The 18229-nt window shown below is 36.9% G+C and overlaps 1 protein-coding gene across 1 annotated transcript; it reads right to left on the reverse strand.

Moving 5' to 3' along the window:
• Positions 1–1744: 1744 nt before the first annotated feature.
• On the reverse strand, positions 1745–4036 carry LOC131162908 (allene oxide synthase 1, chloroplastic). Its single transcript, XM_058119522.1, has one exon. The coding sequence runs from the start codon at positions 3626–3628 to the stop codon at positions 2051–2053; it is 1578 nt and encodes a 525-aa protein (XP_057975505.1). The 5' UTR covers positions 3629–4036; the 3' UTR covers positions 1745–2050.
• Between the last annotated feature and the right edge of the window lie 14193 nt (positions 4037–18229).

Raw genomic sequence — 18229 nt, forward strand, 5'->3', positions numbered from 1 at the left:
ACTTTTTGTTTGACCTAGAATCAGGTAGGAGAAGAATGATGATGTTCATTGGCATCCAATTAATTAGTTTTATTAATCTTACATTTATCTTGATTGTTACAAGATTAGTTTTTGGGAATTGAGAGGGTATACTCTTATCTTTGTCATGTTTACATGGAAGCTCTTTAATGTGAAAAGCACATGTTAGCTAATTAGTTTGATTATCATGTTTCTAGGCAATTTTTATTTATCTTGACTCTTACAAGATTCGTTCTTGGGAATTGAAACGGTACACCCTTATCTTTATTGTGTTTACATGGAAGCTCTTTAATATGACAAGTACATTTTCTTTGATTGTAATCTCAAAAAGGAAGTGTATATGAAGGTTGAAAATTTCTTTGACTTTTTTATTGTCTTTTTACTTGCCATGATAAGTTAAAAGCTAAAATGATTAGTACCTTCTTTAGGCATTAAAATTACCGAGTTTAGAAAAGTTGATTTGGTCTTCTTCTATTTGGCACATATAAATGATTTTGTCTTTCAAGAAATACTTAGAAGAAATGGATTGGAACCCACAAATCACAAGATGTCACGTTATCACTTAAATTCGTAATAGTGAGAAGTGTGAGTTAGTGTAAGCCTCACTTATGTGGGTCAAAACACTAACGTGGCATCTTGTGATTAGTAAATTATATATCTTACTTACGACTGCTTGTGTTGTTGGCTCTACTGCCAATAAGGTTCTTTTCGTTATTAAATCTAGATGTTTTTTTCTTTCTAACTTAATATAAGTTTTTTTTTTCTTCATTTAATTTGTTGCTATGCTCGTAGGTTTTAACCTTTTCTCTATACCTTTCCTCTTGTAGTTGGCATATTTTTCTAATTTTTATATAAAAAATTAACTTTGTTATTTTAAAAAAATTATAAAAATAATAAGAAAATTTAGAAAACAAAACCCGGAAAATTGTCCAAAGAAAGTAAAAAATAAAAGCTGATAATTTTAGAATCTATTTTAAAATGAAACAAAATAATTGTTCACAACTGCATGTCCTAAGGCCAAACTTAAAACAAAAATTGTCGTTGTTGGATTCCATTACTCAATTTCTGGCCCCAAAAAATAATAATAACAGATTAAAGCTGCCCTCTAATCTCTTTAAATTTAAAAAACAGCTGAGTCAAAACACGTTGATTAGTAATGTCCTCAGGGACCCGCGGAGGCCTAAATTTTCAAAGATTGAAAACTGCAAAATGTGAAGCCTAAGGCCAAACTGAGAATGGGAATTATTGGTCAATTCAAGATCCCAAGCCCACCATTTGCCTCGAATTCCAATTTCAAAACCTAATTAATAATATTCCTCACCTCAGACCCTTCCTCCGTATGCAGCAATACCATGATCCATCACCATGCGTTCTGCATGCATCATCTTAACTGATCATTCCTCTCTCTCTCTCTCCATCCTCATCATCGTCATGATCGTCGTCGTCGGCGTCGTGGACTTGGGTTTTGCGACGGTGAGCCCCCCCACCGACGCCACTGTGTCCTGTCGGTGGGGTCCTCGACCTTCCCCACCCACCCCTCAATCCCTCTTCATGCTCTGCCTATCCCCATTTCTCTTTCGTGCACAAATCCCTTCCCATGATTTTGTGTTTGTTTCACTAAAATAAATAAATAAATGAATAAAAATTGATCACGTGTTTTATTTGTTAATCATAAGCAATTAAAATTAATTTATTTTTTGTTTATTGCAATGATGACTCGTCCATCTCACTCAAAAATTAAATACTATTATAAATTTTCAAATCATGACATTATTGTATCAAACTTTAATCTCTTAACAACAAACATTTAAGAGTAAGTAAATACAAGAAAGATTTAACTCTAACTAATCAAATAAATACATGAGAGATTGACCCAACGGCACTAATTGTACGTACATATCTATAGTAATTAGTCTGGGGTACGGTGACTCGTGGGAAAGAACGCCACCCAACCAACTACCCGAGTAATGCGATACAACTAATCGTCCGAGCAGGGCAATAACCTTCGGCGGTCGCCGCCGCCGCCGCTCCCTTAGAAGCTCGCTCTCTTCAGAGAAGTCAAGGTGACGGAAGCGCCCAAGGGGGAGGTGCCCACCTCGATCTCGAAGGAGTCGTAGCGCAGGAACAACTCCACCACCAGAAGCCGGGAGACCAGACTCACGAAGTCCTTGCCGGCGCACTGCTTGTTCGCCACGGTTGGGTTCTCTGTCTCGGGCCCGCAGGACCAGAGCACGTGCCTTAGCATCTTCTCCCCCTCTCCGACGAACCGATCCGCCACAAACTCGTCGGGTCTCTCGAATATATGCGGATCCTTGGTGGCGAACGGCTGGTACCCGAAGATCAATTCACCTTCCTTCACCTCGAACGCCGCGTCGTGGCTCTCGATCATCAGGTCTCGCTTCGCCCTCCCGAACTGTAACGGCACCGGCGGTTCGATCCGGAAGGCCTCGTACACGGCGGATTTCATCAGCGGCATCTGTTCCATCGCCGCCATCGTCACCTTCCCGCCGTTGGATCTGACGGCCGATCTGATCTCCTCAGCCAGCCGCGCGTGGAGCCGGGCGCCGGCGCGGCCGATCCATTTCAGCATGTTGGGGAAGAGGATCTTCATCCCGCCGAAGGAATTGAAGCAAGTAGCGAAGAGGAGGTTGTGGCAGGCTTCGTCCCGCGAGATCCCTATTTCCTCTGCTTTGTCGAGAACCGGCGTGGATGCTTCGTAGAAGAAGTCATAGAGTCTCTGATAATCGGATTTCACGAGAGCCGGCGGGAGAGGGAAGGTGTGGAGGAGCAGATCCTCTAGAAAATTTGGAAGCCCGAGAGTCATGAGAGGACTAAGCTGGAACAGAAACCATTTCCCGATCAACTTGGGTCCGTCGAGACCCAGTTTCGTCTCAGCCGGGTCCCTCCCGTACAGCGATTTCGCCAAGAAGTGAAACGAGGCCTGATCGTTGGCTTCGCCGAAGTTGGCTTTCCCTTTCGCGGCGAGCTCCTTTTCGAGGTTCCCGAACAGCTCCGTGAAGCTGTCGTGGAACTCCGGTAGGACCTTGTCGCGGCGAGACTGGAGAAGAAAGAACATGAGGCGCTTGAGCTCGGCGTGTCTCGGCTCCGACGGGTCGAGGTAGGACAGAACCCGGTATCCGCCGGTGAGTTCCGTGGAAGGCATGAAGGTTCCAGTGAAAATGTCTCGTTTCTCGACCTTAGACATGTCGAAGAGAACCGGAAAGCTCTTGCCGTCGAGGAGGACGACGACGCGCGGGTTGGGGGCAATGAAATGACCAGGCGGCATGTTGGCTCTGAACACCGTAGAGTGGTACTTCTGAACTCGGGACTTGAAGTACTCGTCTCTCCCCTGGTTGTAAAAAAAATCCATCCGGTCTATGAAAGGACCGATAAAAGGAAGACCATAGTCGCCGGGAATTTTCCGGATGGGCAGCTTGGGCGGCGCAGCCACGGGCGGAGGCGGCACTGGAGGGGATGCCCTCTCCGACACGGACGCTGAGATCGGACGCACAGAGAGCCGACGAGTGGAGGACTTACCATGCGTCAGTCTTCTCCGAGAGGGGAGACCTGTGTGCAAAGACGGCACGGACACATAAGCTGATGATGCCATTTGGAGCAACTGTTGCACAGCAGAGGCGTTTAGAGAGAGAGAGAGAGTATATAAATACAATTAGAGAGAGAGAGAGAGAGAGCGAGCGTGGGGAATGTGTTGCGAGTTGCGAGTGTGGAGGGCTAATGGAGGCTGATGGTATTTATAGGTGGGTGCTGTGGATAAAGCGCAATTGACAGGAACGCAGGGGGTGGGGGCTGGCCCTCCTCCGCCTCTATCGAAAGCACTACAGATTTCTCCTCTTCTGTTCTTCTCTTTGTTTTCTTTTAAATAATTTTCGTCCCAGACTATCCGAAGCGCATTGACGGTTGAAATGACTCGTGAAACGTGTGCCATTTTTCATTTGCTTTTAGTTGCTTTTGTTTTTGGGTTGAAAATGAGAATGAAGGACTGTTTGGCATTATGGTTGAAAATTATGGAAATGATAATTAGTAATTTATTTTTAAAATATTTATGAAATTAAATTAAATTAAATTTTTTTTATTTTTTTATTTAAATCAAATAATATTATAGAATATAATTAAAACTATAAAATAGTATAACTTAAACATAATAAAATAAACTTTAAAATTATTATAATTAATAGGTATATTTTCAAATTTTACTTCATAATAACAACCTTATTGTCAATTGTAAAAAATTTTGTAACTAATTTTTTTTTATTTTTAAAATTTTGTATATTTTTATTTTAATCATACTTAAATTTATACAATTATTTTATTTTAATTCTGATTAAAAAATACCCATAAAATGAATAATTTGATCCAAAAACTCTTTTTAATTCTAAAATCTCTGACATAATTAAATATAATAAAAAATTAATTTTTATTTTTTTCAGAAATAGTTGAAATGGATAATACAAATAAATTTATTTTTATAATCATTTTTCCACTGCAGAAGAATAGATTCCATGGTTTTGCAATTTGAGTCTGAGCAATTACAGTAGATAAAGTAAAATCACGTTTTTGTGGGGCAACATTGTTATTTGGGAATTGGGAATCACATGGGTGAACTTTCTGTGTGTCTAAAGGTGTAGCCTATGTTTTGAGGCTGGGATTCAAAATGTCATGTGAAAATTGTTGGGAGGCAGAATGCGCCCTTTGATTTTGAACCTCCATCATCAACGTGCAACTCTCTCTTCATCAGTCAAATGGATACACAGTGATCTTGCCTTGGTCAAAAAAAAGGGTCCTTGAATCTTTATCCTTAATTAATGAGTACACCACCATAATCCATCAAACTTAAAATAAACTCTGGAGTTTGCTTAAAATTTTGAGCCAATAAAACTAAACAAAACTAACAAAAAAGATAAGAACATAAACGCAACTAAAATCAAAACAAAATATATTAAACGAAACTCTCCAACTCTGGAGTTGACTTAAAATTGTGAGTCTATTTTATTTAATTTTTAAATAAAGAGGTAAGTTGTTAGGAGTTTTATGACCATGATTGATTTGTAATTTATTGTAAAAATAAATATTCTTTTAAGAAATTAAAGATTTTAGTAACAGAAATGAATTACAAGTTAGCCTGAAATTTATAAAAGATAAATTATATGCAATAATTGAGGTATTAAGGGAGAGGTGCCAATTTCTTTATTGGTATTATTAAACCTTCTGGACTTAGTCGCATTAATCTCTTGTTCCCATTTAATAAAAAGGTTATCACCCGAATTCACACTTTCTTAACGCACAAAATTCTTTACTGCAATACAAAATTAAATAACTCACAAAAAAAAAAAATCTCCAAAAAAAGGCAACTCTATAAACTAAGAAAAATTGAAATGTTCAAGATCTAAAAGCACCAAACTACAATTTTTTTGTGGGAAAAATTTTGTTTAATGGACTTATTTTTACAAGTAAAAGATTGACTAAGCAATATCATAATTGATCTATTAATTTATTTTCTATTTTTTTCCTTCTTAAAGTAAAAAAATATGTACTCATTTTGACATATAATATCAATAAAATCAATTTAATTATGAAACAATGAACAAGTTGCATATATTAGGGGTTTCTTTATCAAGCAAGTACTTTTTTAAAGAAAATTTTTCCACACTTTTTTCTTTCTTTCCCCTTTATGATAGCACTTACCCACTAGATATTAAAATTTTTCTACTATTTTCAATGTTTTACATATGCACCTTATTTTTTATTTTAAGTTTCATGATAATTTAATTTAATGAAACCCATTAAGTTTTATTATACAATACATGTGATCCTCCTTACCCCTCTCTCTCTCTCTCTCTCACATACACTACTTAGGTTTTATTATTTATCACTATTAGTCAATGAGCTAAAAGCGCCCGTTTTACTTAGGACCTTAATGCTATAATGAGTTAGAATTTTGTTGATAATTTTCTTGATAGCTAATTGTAGCCCGTAGGATTGTAGCAGACTTCTTAATTCACATGAAAGTAATAAAAAAGTATCACACAAAAGAGAATAAATTGGACTAAACGCACAAGTATTTAAAGTATATTTTAATTGACCACGTGAGAGTATAAAATTTATTCTCCTTCATAGAATATTAAAATTGTAGTGATTCTACAACGATGAAGATCTCATTAATTAGATACAAATCAAAATCAATGTATTTTTATTGACTTTTCTTAATTCACGGAAAGTATAGTTTTTATCATTTATATTTTATTATTATATTTCTAGTCACACTAGCTTAGAGATTGATGGTAAATATTCACTCTTATTTTGTATAAATAATTATTAGTACAACTTTGATTTTAGAATTATAATTCACGTGTAAATCGTTTATAATACAAATTAAATCAACTTTGAAATATTTATTAAATTGAATTTCAACATTTTATTTTCAGTCTACTATTTTAATATATTTAAATATCTATAATTTTCCTAATATTACATGCGGCGCAACTATCGTATTGAATTCTAATAAATGTTATTAACTACGTGTCATGAATTTAATATGAGTAAAATTTTTTAACAACTCAAATTTAAATCAGATAAAAAAATTGAATACTATTTTCTTATAACTAAATTTTAACATTATGATATAAAATATATATTTTTTTACTCCATTTTTATTATTAATATTAATATTTTATTTCTTAACTCAATTTCCTCGAATTTTCAATAATTGTTAAAAATTGAAAAACTCAGGTGTCCCCTTGGTCCTCGTTTGATCCAAAATTTTTGAACACATGGTGCCACAAGATTTGACGGCCTGTCCTAACGAACGCCGTGGACGGCCGCAGGTCGCAGTAGGACTATTCCGTCCATTCTGCCAGGCACTTGCGATCGCGTGGTGCTCCTCGATCAGACTTCCTCCCTTAATGCTTTGACTTCCAGAAAGCGCCACGTTCACGCGGCAGGCCGGAGGGCGTGGGAGGCAAATGGCGCGTTCGAGGTTGGCCTCCCAAACGCGCGGGAGGGGTCACGTGTAGGGCGAGGGGTGGGGAGTGGGTGGGCTTGTCAATCAACCTCTCTTGCCTAAAATTTGCAGGAATCGAAGTCGCGTTTGTTCTATTTTGGCACAAACTTTGGCGTTTGGAGGGTCAGAATATGGGAAGGGAACAACTGCACGAGGCACGAGCACCATTGGGAAGTAGGACGTCGCCCTCCGAGTCTCCGACCACGGGCGATGCGGCCGCCGATCACACCTCCGGCCTGGAAAGTATACGGTACGGCACTGTTAATTTGGGGGCAAATGTGCTTTTGCGTGCGGGTCCGTTTTAAGCGGGGCTTTCTTGGGGGAAGCGCGGCCGGCAGATCGGCGTGGCCGGTTTGGGGAAATAAGGGCGACGTGTCAGATGCGGGTGGAACCCATTTATATTCGGTGGAGCTCTTGGCCCCTAGGTCTTGTGAACTTTATGTTGGTAATCAGTGCGGCGGTGGACCTATATCGAGCTTTAACACTCTACCCAATCCGACACCGGATAAATATAGATAAATAATATTTATTTTATAAAATATAATATTTTTTAAAAAACCATATAAATAAATAGAGATAACAAGATTAAAATTCAGGACCTTTTGAAAATCAGTTCTAATAACACGTTAAATTACCACTGTATCTAAAAGTTTAAACTATTAAATTGTGAGTCAAAAATGTGATAAAATAAGAACAGGAGTAGGAGGAATATAAAAGATTGCTTTATATTTGATTTCATTTGTACAATTCCTATTTATATAAAGATTTGGGGAACATTTAATTAATATGTATGCTCCAAGATAAAATGATAGGCTGACTTTTCTCCTTACGTGATTTCAACCATACTTTGATTCCTTCATTCTTGCCGTGGTTTGCGGCATTTCTTAACACTTAATTTTTGTCGTGAAGTGCAGCATTCCTCAGCACTCCCCCTCAAGTTGGCATAGATATTTATGACTCTCAACTTGCTGAGTAAATAATTAAACTATGCGAATCCAAGAGTTTTGGTAAAAATATTAGCAAGTTGCTAACTTGTATGCATGTAGACTGAGTTTGGATGATGTCACTTTGGAGTTTCTCTCGAACCACATGATAGTCTAAATTGATATGCTTGGATCATTCATGGGACACTAGATTTGAAACTATGTGTATAGTGACCTTGTTGTCACAGTACAAACTAACTACTTGAGAATGCATTACTTCAAGGTTTGAGAGTAGAGACTTTAGGCAAGTGACCTCACAACATGTGGAGGCCATATACCTATATTCTGCTTCGGTTGAGAAGTGTGAAATTGTTGTTTGTTTCATGGTTTTCTAGAAAAAGGGTGATTTTTCAAGTAAGATGCAATACCCGGTGACCAATCATTTGGTATCCTTGCATCGTGCCCAATCTGCATCACAGTATGCATAGAGCTAAGTTTCGCTAGAATCAAATAAGAAAATTCCTTGACTTAGGGTTTTCTTAAGGTATCGTAAAACCCTGTGTGCTGCATCCAAGTGCGGTATTCATGGCTTGTCCATAAACTGATTCAGTACATGCACTAAATAAGTTAGGTCAGGTCTTGTGAAGGTTAGATAAATTAATCTTCCAACAAGTCACCTATATGGCAAAGAATTTGAGATAATTGTTCTGTAACGTCCCAGAAGATGATATGTTTGATAGTGTAAAAATAAATAAATTAATAGATAAATAAATTAATTAATTATTATTAAATTGAATTAATTAAATAAATAATATAATAAGATATATATATATATATATATATATATATATATATATAATCAACTACCTAAAAAATCAGGAAGTTGATTTCAAATTGAAATCAGAGCAGGGACACTCCCCTTCCAATTTCATTTCTTTTTCTTCTGCTTCTCTCTCTTTGTCCTCCCTCTCTCTCTCTCTCTCTCTCTCTCTCCTTGATTTCGTTGGCCAAATGAGTATCAATTGAAAAACGAAAAATACTATTGGTTCCATTCTCTGCCACCAACATTCCTACCGGAATGGATTTGTCGTAGGAGCGATATAAGCACCACTCTTGAGGTAAGGTAACCTCTCTCTCTCTCTCTCTCTCTCCCCCCAATTTTTTCTTAAATATTTAGCCAAACTAATGATCAGAAACCACCACGATGTTCTAGGAGTGTTTCTTTACAAGTCTAGTGAAGTAAATTTTTGAACTGAGCTTTTCAAGCACCACTTCAAGGTTAAGGTGAGGAGTACAAATTATGTCAGTTATTTTAAAAATTCAATAGGTTAAATTATAATGTGTGATTATTAAATTTGACTACTTAATTATATTAGACTTTTGGAGATATTCCTGGGATTAAATTAAACTACAAGATTGAATTATATTAGATTTTTGGAAACATTCGTGGGATTAAGTTAAACTGCAGAAATTGATTAAATAGAATTTTTGGGTAGTATTTTGGAATTAAGTTAAATTCCATGGATTTGATTAAATTAGATTTCTAGGAATATTTTCGAATTAGATTAAACTGCAGAGATTTCATCATATTGACATTTTTAAGTATGTTAGAAATTAAATTTAAATATGGGAAGTGGATTAAACCTGCGCTTTTAGAATTTAATGGGATAATGGGAGCATGTGAGCTCAAAAATATTAAAATAATTATTATTCTGGGAATTGAATTGATTGATTTGGGGAAAATATGAATTTCAAGATTTTGAGTTTCGAACGCCGCAGGCGTGGGTCTAGGTATTTTAGCAGGCTTCTCAGGAAGTCAGGTAATGAGAATAAATTATAACAGTATTTTTTAAAACTACTATTTGAATTGATATATGAAAATGAGCATATGGTATTTTGTCTGAAATTATTATGATACAAATATCAGATAAATTGTGTGGCATCTAAGTAATACTGAATTTTGATATTTTGAAATATAAAATATGATTATAAAAATGTTTTCTATAATAAATGGGGTAAATATGAGAATATGATTTATGAGAATGGAATGTGTATTGAAAAGATTGGAAAGAAATAGAAAATGACGAGAATTTTGAAAAGTGATATATACCATTATGAGATGAGATATGAATATGAAAATGTGAATATTGCAATGTTAATACTGCAATATAAATGTGAAATGTGAAAGTTGTAATGTGAATACTGCAATGTATATTTTGAAATGAGAATACTGAAAATATGAAAATGACAATGTGAATACTGAAATGTGAGTATGGAAATATAAATATTGTAATGTGAATACAGTAATGTGTTGATCCTATGAGTCATATCTCGATTTTGATAATGACAAATATGCAAGTATTTAATAGCTATCTAGTTCATATGCAGGTTTATATTAGCTGATATACTAATGGCACATGAAGTAAAGCATGAAAACCATGAAGATCATTTTTATTGTATTTCATTATTATTTAATTCGAGTCTGTAATATTTAAGTAGGAAATGTCTATAATATTTAATGCATATCATGCATGTAGGAACTACAAAGCTCAAAGGCCTTAAAACGACTCTAAATCCTTACACATCACTTGAAAATCAAATGACCTTAGGGATCATCCTTCAGTCGACCGAATGTCGACTGACGCTAAATTTTTTCAGCAAGTAAAATGACCTTAGATCGACCCCTAGGTCTTTGCACAACACTTAGCATAGTCCCCAACATCACTTATTATATTTGGGGAATTAAATAAGGTAAAATTGGATTTAATTTGAAAAACTTGAGAGAGGTCGGGCGATCGAACTTGTGGCATTTTAAACGCCTCAGACGACCGAACCCTAGACAGGTCAACTTGTTGACTTTCTGTTTAGGCGACCGAACCAATTTGAGCAGATCTCCCTCGGGCACCCTAACATGTCTCAGAACACTTTTCAACCCCCCAGACACCTAAATGATCATGTTCAAAAAGGGCTCGGGCGACCAAATTGAAGTTCAGCCACCCAAATCTCTCGGGTTAAATTAATTTTAGTGGGGTTAAAATTAAGTAAATAGGGTTAATTTTCTTAATGACTTTTAAAATAAATTTAAATATTCCCATTGGGTCCCCAACGGTCAAAAACTCTTCCTTGCCGATAAATGTAATAACCCCAAAAAGGACTATACAAGATTAGTGGAATGATTCCAAAAACAAAACAAAAAAAATAAATAAATAATTAATTAATCCAATTTATTAAAAAAATAAATAATAATTAAAATTTATTTTTTATTTTTATTAATAAAATATATTATTCTTAATATTAATTAAATATTATTATTTTTTTCTTCAGAAGAAGCTGCGCCACCCCCTCTACTCTCTCTCTCTCTCTCTCTCTCTCTCTCTCTCTCTCACTCTCTCTCTCTCACTCTCTCTCTCTCTCTCTCTCCTCTCTCTCTCTCTCTCCTCAGTTTCGTGACGGATTTTCGCCCGATCGAAAATTAGAAGATACCGCTAAACTTCATTTTCCACTGTCGTCATTTCTACCGGAGCGGATTGGTGGTAGGAGCGTCATAGGCGTATCTCCTAGGGTAAGCTAAGTTCTCATTTTTCATCAATTTCTTACAAATTATAAGTCCAATTGACGATCAGACACCACCCTGAGAATCTAGGGATGATTCTCTACGAGTCTAGCGGAGCGAATTTCTTGTGGGGTTATTGTAAGCAAAACCTCAAATTTAGGATATGAGGGTTATTAAGGGGCTTAGTTTTAATTAATTAAGGTTGGTTTAGAAATGTTAGAATATTGAACATAAGAGGTTGAAGTAGAAATTTTGAAATTTAGGGTCCGGGTCAGTGCTGCAGGTGTAATTTTGGGATCTGCAGGCATAATTCAGAAAATTAAGTAGGGGTATCAAATATTAGTTCAAATGTTAATTTGGGGTGTATGGAACCTAGGGAAGGTTAGATGAGTATTATTTTGGAAAAATGAGTTAATTAATCTGGGGAAAATGCAAATTGCAAGATTTGAGTTTCGGGCGCCAAGAGCGTAGGATTGGGTGTTAACGAGACTCTCAGTAAATTAGGTAAGGAGAATAAATCATAATAGTATTTTCTTCCATGAGATATCACAATAATTCTCTTCGTCATTCAATACGCCTCAAACAGCCACCTTCTTATCTTCGTGACTACCACTGTTCTCTAGCCAACAACTTTAACTTAGTCCTTTCTCATCTTCACAACTCACAGCAGCCATCCTTAGGCAATCTGTATGCTTTATCCTCTATTTTATCATATTACAATCTTTCTTCAGCCTATCGTTCTTTTGTTTTGAATGTATCTGTTCACATTGAACCACAATATTATCATCAAGCTGCTCAAATTGTTGAATGGTGTGATGCGATGGCTGTGGAGATACGTGCACTGGAGGAAAACCAAACCCGGTCACTTACTTCATTACCCCTGGTCACAAACCTATTAGCTGTAAGTGGATATATCGTATTAAGTACAATTCAAATGGTTCCATTGAACATTTTAAAGCTCGGTTAGTAGCAAAAGGCTACACTCAAAAAGAAGGTATCAATCATTTTGAAACATTCTCTCTGGTTGCTAAATTGGTTTCAGTTCATTATCTCTTAGTTGTTGCTGCAACCAAGAATTGGTTTGTTCATTAGCTAGATGTAAACAACGCCTCCTTAGATGGTGATTAATTAGAGGATGTCTATATGAAACTTCCTCATGATTATGGGACTAAAGTGGCACCTGATTTGGTTTGTAAACTTCATAAAAGTCTTTTTGGTTTGAAGCAGGCCTCAAGACAACGGTTTTCTAAGCTTGTTATTACTTTTCTTGCTTATGGATTTCATCGGTCTAAGTCTGATTCATGTCTTTTTATTCAGACTTGTGCTTCGATTTTTACAGCCCTTCTGGTATATGTCAATGATATTGTAATTTCCAGTTCTAGTATTAATTCTATCACTACTATCAAACAGTTTCTTTACTCAACTTTTAAGATCAAGGATCTTGGTTGCTTACGATATTTTCTAGGGCTTGAAGTTGCTCGTTCTTCAAAGGGAATTTTTATTTGCCAGCATAAATGTACATTAGATGTTCTGCAAAATGTTGTTTTTCTTGGTTCTAAACCTTTTTCTTTTCCAATGACACAATATCTTAAGCTCTCTCGGTCTAAAGGTGATATACTTTCAGATCCTTTACAATATCAATGTCTTCTTGGTAGATTGTTGTATCTCATAATTACTAGACCTGACATTGCTTTCTATCTTCAAACACTTTCTCAGTTCATGGATACCCCATGGTTACCTCATCTTCATGCTGCTCACTGTGTGCTTAGGTATCTTAAATCATCTCCTTGACAAGGTCTTTTCTTTCCTGCTCATTCATCCCTCAAACTCATTGGGTTTACTGATTCATATTGGGCTAGTTGTCCTGATTCTCGCCGTTCAGTTACTAGCTTTTGTATTTTAATTAGTAACTCACTTGTCTCATGGTGATCTAAGAAACAAACTACTATCTCTTGGTCTTCTGCTGAGGCTGAATATAGTGCTATGGCTACTACTGCTTGTGAATTAACTTGGCTTGTCACCTTGCTCACAAATCTTGGTGTTTTGGTGTCTTTTCTAATTTCTTTGTTTTGTGATAATCAAGCGGCTTTGCACATCACTTCTAACCATGTTTTTCATGAGAGGATGAAACATATAGAAATTGACTACCACTTGGTTCGTGACAAAGTTCAGGCTGGGTTTCTCCGTTTTCTTCATGTTTCCACTCATCACTAGTTAGTAGATATTTTTATAAAGACATTAGGATCGTATGGTTTTAATTATCTTTTGCGTAAGATGGGTGTGTTGAATCTTTATTCCCCACCATCTTGAGGGGGCATATTACCATACACTTGCTGCTACTCCTTATTCATCACATTACAACAGCAGTAACCCACAGCAGAGCAGCTCATAGCAACAGCTCACAGCAGAGCAGCTCACAGCAGTAGCAGCAGTAGCTCACGGCAGAGCAACAAAGCAACAGCAGCAGAGCAATTCACTTGCACAGAAAAATTAACAACTTATAGTTATTTGTTCTTGAATTGTTAGTTCAGTTAGTTTATTATTTAGGTGATTAGTCCTTAAGTTGTCAAGATCAGTTATTAGATTATTATGTATATATGTACTCAATTGTAAGCTTTTTTTTTTTAGTGTGTGAATAAAACTGATATACTGTTATAATTTCAATAATAAGGTTAATAAGTATTTGATAGAATAGGAATCTTCTTTATAACATTATAAATTGTAGATTATGGCTTAATATTAAGAAAACTTGCTAAGCGATTGTTCCATGGCTCTCAATTTTTTTTTATTTTTTTGAATTATATTATTATTTTAATTTTATATTATTTAAACATTTATTAATATTAAGTTTTGATGATTAACAACACTGATTGATTATGGATGTGTTCAGTATTCACAGACACTTCACAAACTCACTCACAAATTTTGTCACAAACTCTTTCACATACGTGCTTATAGATATACTTTAAATTATTGTCCAGATCAGTGTGCTTTTCGGTCTACTTGTTGAACTAATATGATTTGAATTATTTCTTATTTCATTAATTAATATTTTAAACAAATTGCTAATCATCTATGTCAAAGATTTAATGTTCAAATTTTAAATTAGAAAATCAAGAAAAATCAATCAAACAATTAGGAGTTTTTCATCTTTCAATGACACAACAACATTTACTCCCTTTATGATGATCCTTAAACTCAACCATGCATTTATTACATACCAAAGCATACCAAAGAGAAAATACAACAACAAAAAGATTATAATTACATACACTTAATTTTCATGGTGATATTTGTTCCATTATGATTGTATTACTATTGAAATCCTCATTCTATGATTTTATTATCTTATTATATTTAATAGGTTGAGTCCTTCACAAAAGCTCTTTAAACTCACAAATTTTGAAAAATTAGATTGTGTCAGTAAGAAAAAAACCTCACAAGTATGTTATATTGTTGTTATGTTATTTGGGTGTAGTTCTAATTGAAACATGTGTCCCGAAGTACCACGACACTATGTGTTGTTGGGTGTAACCCCAACTAGAATATGTGTCCTAGAAAGCTACAACATTGAGATTGGTCAAGGGGTATGTTAGGGCTGTGTTGACCCCATGCAACTTTGTTGTCCCTAGAACTATGACACAAGTTGTTGATAATTGTCCAATAACATAGAATTGTTGTCTTAAAATTTGTAATATATACCACTAGTATTAGTAAAAAGCTCTTGTTAGTTTGGGAAGCAGACATAGGTCAAAAGACCAAACCTGTAAGAACCCGAATCGTTGTATGTGGAGTTGATTTTGGAAAAGAGGGGTAAATGGAAGTTCTGCAGGCTTCGTTGACGAAGGTAGTAGGATTTTCGTCGACAAAATTCAGAGGTTTGTGGACAAAGGAAAGCCGAGAGGCAGAAAATGGGAAATATCAGAGTTCGTCGATGGGGCCTACGATTGCTCGACGAAATGTTGGATTTTTCGTCGACGAAGACACCTTTTCGTCGACGAAGCCCCTTGGGTCAAAGGTCTACAAAAGGATATTTTGGGGGTTGCTTAGCGCCTAAGTTTGGTTTCTCTCTCTCTCTCTCTCTAGGATTTCGAAGCTCTTTCTCTCTCTCTCTCCTCGATTCCTTCGCTGTTTGTCGCCGGATTCACAAATCCAAAGTTACAGCGAGGATCAGTGAAGGATTCTCTACATTTCCACTGGATCGGAATCTCGTTTCGAAGGATTTCGGGTTTCGGGCCAAAATTGAGGTAAGGCTCGGTTTTCATTTCTAATTCGGTATATGTATAGTAGTATGGATTGTAAGTATGTTATGTACTGTGGTTTGTAGGTTTTGGAGTCTCGGTTCGTAGTTTTGAGGACCGTAGAGTTCGTAGTTGGAATTCGGGTTAAGGTAAGGGGATTCTGTTTATATCAGTCCATTTTTGAAATCAGGATCGGTAAGCCTGTAGGCTACGATCGTATGTATGTTTTGGCTACTTATTTGGGGAAATCTATCGAGTAAAAACACGAGATTTTCGGGTCACAGTTTTTTGGAAAATTGGGGATTTCGGGTATCATCTCTATTTTGTTCGGAAAACCGTTTGTCTTGTTTAAACTGTATTATTGAGGTGACCGTAATCCATATTTGCATAAACTGTATACTTGAAATTGTAAACAATATGATTTGCCGTAAACCAAATAAGTATGGTATGTTTGTATATATGTATTTTGTTCTAGATATTTGTAAAACAGCTATGTGGCGGCTAATTACCGTACGCTGAAATGTATAGGGACGTGAGTTCCAAAATGATTCCAGGTTTTGTAAAATTGGTTAGGGGCGGCTAATTACCGTACGTCGAGAGTGGCCAGCTCTATATCCGGGGTGTGAAATATCACCAGTATGATTCGGTTGGTCACCGAAGGTGTGATCTACACCGTATGTAGCAATGGATTCACAGTGGGCCTAGGTCGTCGCAACGTAGTTTGCATGTGGTAATGTAATCGGGGTTAGACCATGTGACCTTGTGTAGTTGCATATGTAGCAATGGATTCACTATTGGGACTGAGTCGTAGATCTTCGTAGTTTCATGTGTTGGAATGTAACCGCTGTGAGACTAGGTGACCTTGTGTAGTTGCGTGTGAAGCAATGGATTCACCATTGAGCCTCAGTCGTCGCAGTGTAGTTGCATGTGTAGCAATGTAATCGCTGTGAGTCTGTGGTGATCTGGTGTAGTTGCGAACTAGTGTGACGACACTGACCGTATGTATGTATGTATGTATGTATGTATGTATGTATGTTGGGTATCGTATGAACTGGAATGGTTTTTGTGAAAATACTGGAACTGTATGAAACTGTATGGAATTGTTTTGAAACTGTACGAATTGTTTCAAACTGTATCGTATGTATGGTGTTATGAAGTATGTAAAATGACACTGGTATGCCACACACTGATATAACCTGTTTTCTCCCTTACTGAGAGGTGTCTCACCCCGAATATATACAAATGTTTTTTTCAGGTCCTTCGGGTAGCCGAAACTAGCATCCTAGCATCCGGAAGCGAGGGGTGTTGTTTAGCTACTACTAGTGTCTGATAGGTACGAGTTTTGTAATCGGGTGGTCGTGATGGATTTTGTAGACGCCCGTAGTATGTATGGTATTCATAGGGATGTATATCCTTGTATGGTATAGACTATGGTATGGTACAGTTTATGTATAGAAAGACCATATTCTGCTGCGTATTTTGATGAGTATGGACGTATGTATGTATGTATGTATATAGGGCATCCGTTCACCTTACGGGGTCGGACCCTCTTTTTATGTTGTATCATGTATGATTTAATTGATACAGAGACAGGTTAAGTCACTCGAATTCACCCCCGGGTCCTATTTCCGGGTTCGGGGCGTGACAACTTAGTATCAGAGCTAACCAGGTTGTTAGGTCTTGTAGACTTGGTTAGGAGTATTGATGTGTACATACTAGAGAATAGGATGTAGGAAATAGGTAGTGTTGGTCGAGGGTTGTTCTGTTGCTAGATCGGAATGTGTCGACGGTATTCCGTGTTTTTCCTGGAATGATGATTCCAGTAAAGGCAGGGCAGACCATTGATGGATTCATGTCAGTGTGATGGGACAGGCTTAGACCTATGAGAGTGATAGTTAACATGATTAGGTCTATGATTGTTTTAATTGCGTACGATATAGGGATTCTGACCGATTCCTATTCTGTTTTCAGTATGGAGCCCAAGGATAATAATTTGGAGAGTGGCTCCAAGGAGACGACAAGTGATGAGTCTCCTTCTGTGTCTCGTGGTTTGGCGAGACGGGTGATCAGAGAGATTGGGCGAAGTGTTAGGAGATGCGAGAGTTCTCCTACTGATGCGGGGTGTACCATCGAGAGGTTCACATGCATGCACCCTCTGACATTTACAGGAGGACCTGATCCGATTGTAGCGGAGGACTGGGTCAAGAAGATTGAGAGGATTTTGGAAGTCCTCCACTGCACTGAGAAGCAGAAGGTCTTGTACGCTACCTTCCAATTGACTGGGGAGGTAGGGCGATGGTGGACAGCAGTGAGTCTGCTTGAGAGGCAAAGAGATGGTCCATCTGATATGACGTGGAGCCACTTCAAGGAGGTATTCTTCAAGAGATACTTTCCAGTCTCCACCCGGGATGTGAAGGCTGATGAGTTTTCGGGCCTGACGCAGGGAAATTTGACGGTGCAGAGGTATGCTTCCAGA

The sequence above is a fragment of the Malania oleifera genome, chromosome 8 (assembly GCF_029873635.1).
Source record: "Malania oleifera isolate guangnan ecotype guangnan chromosome 8, ASM2987363v1, whole genome shotgun sequence".
NCBI classification, from domain to species: Eukaryota; Viridiplantae; Streptophyta; class Magnoliopsida; order Santalales; family Ximeniaceae; genus Malania; species Malania oleifera.

Coding starts and splice junctions, on each gene's coding strand:
- LOC131162908 (XM_058119522.1), bottom strand. CDS start 3,628: ATGGCATCATCAGCTTATGTGTCCGTGCCGTCTTTGCACACAGGTCTC.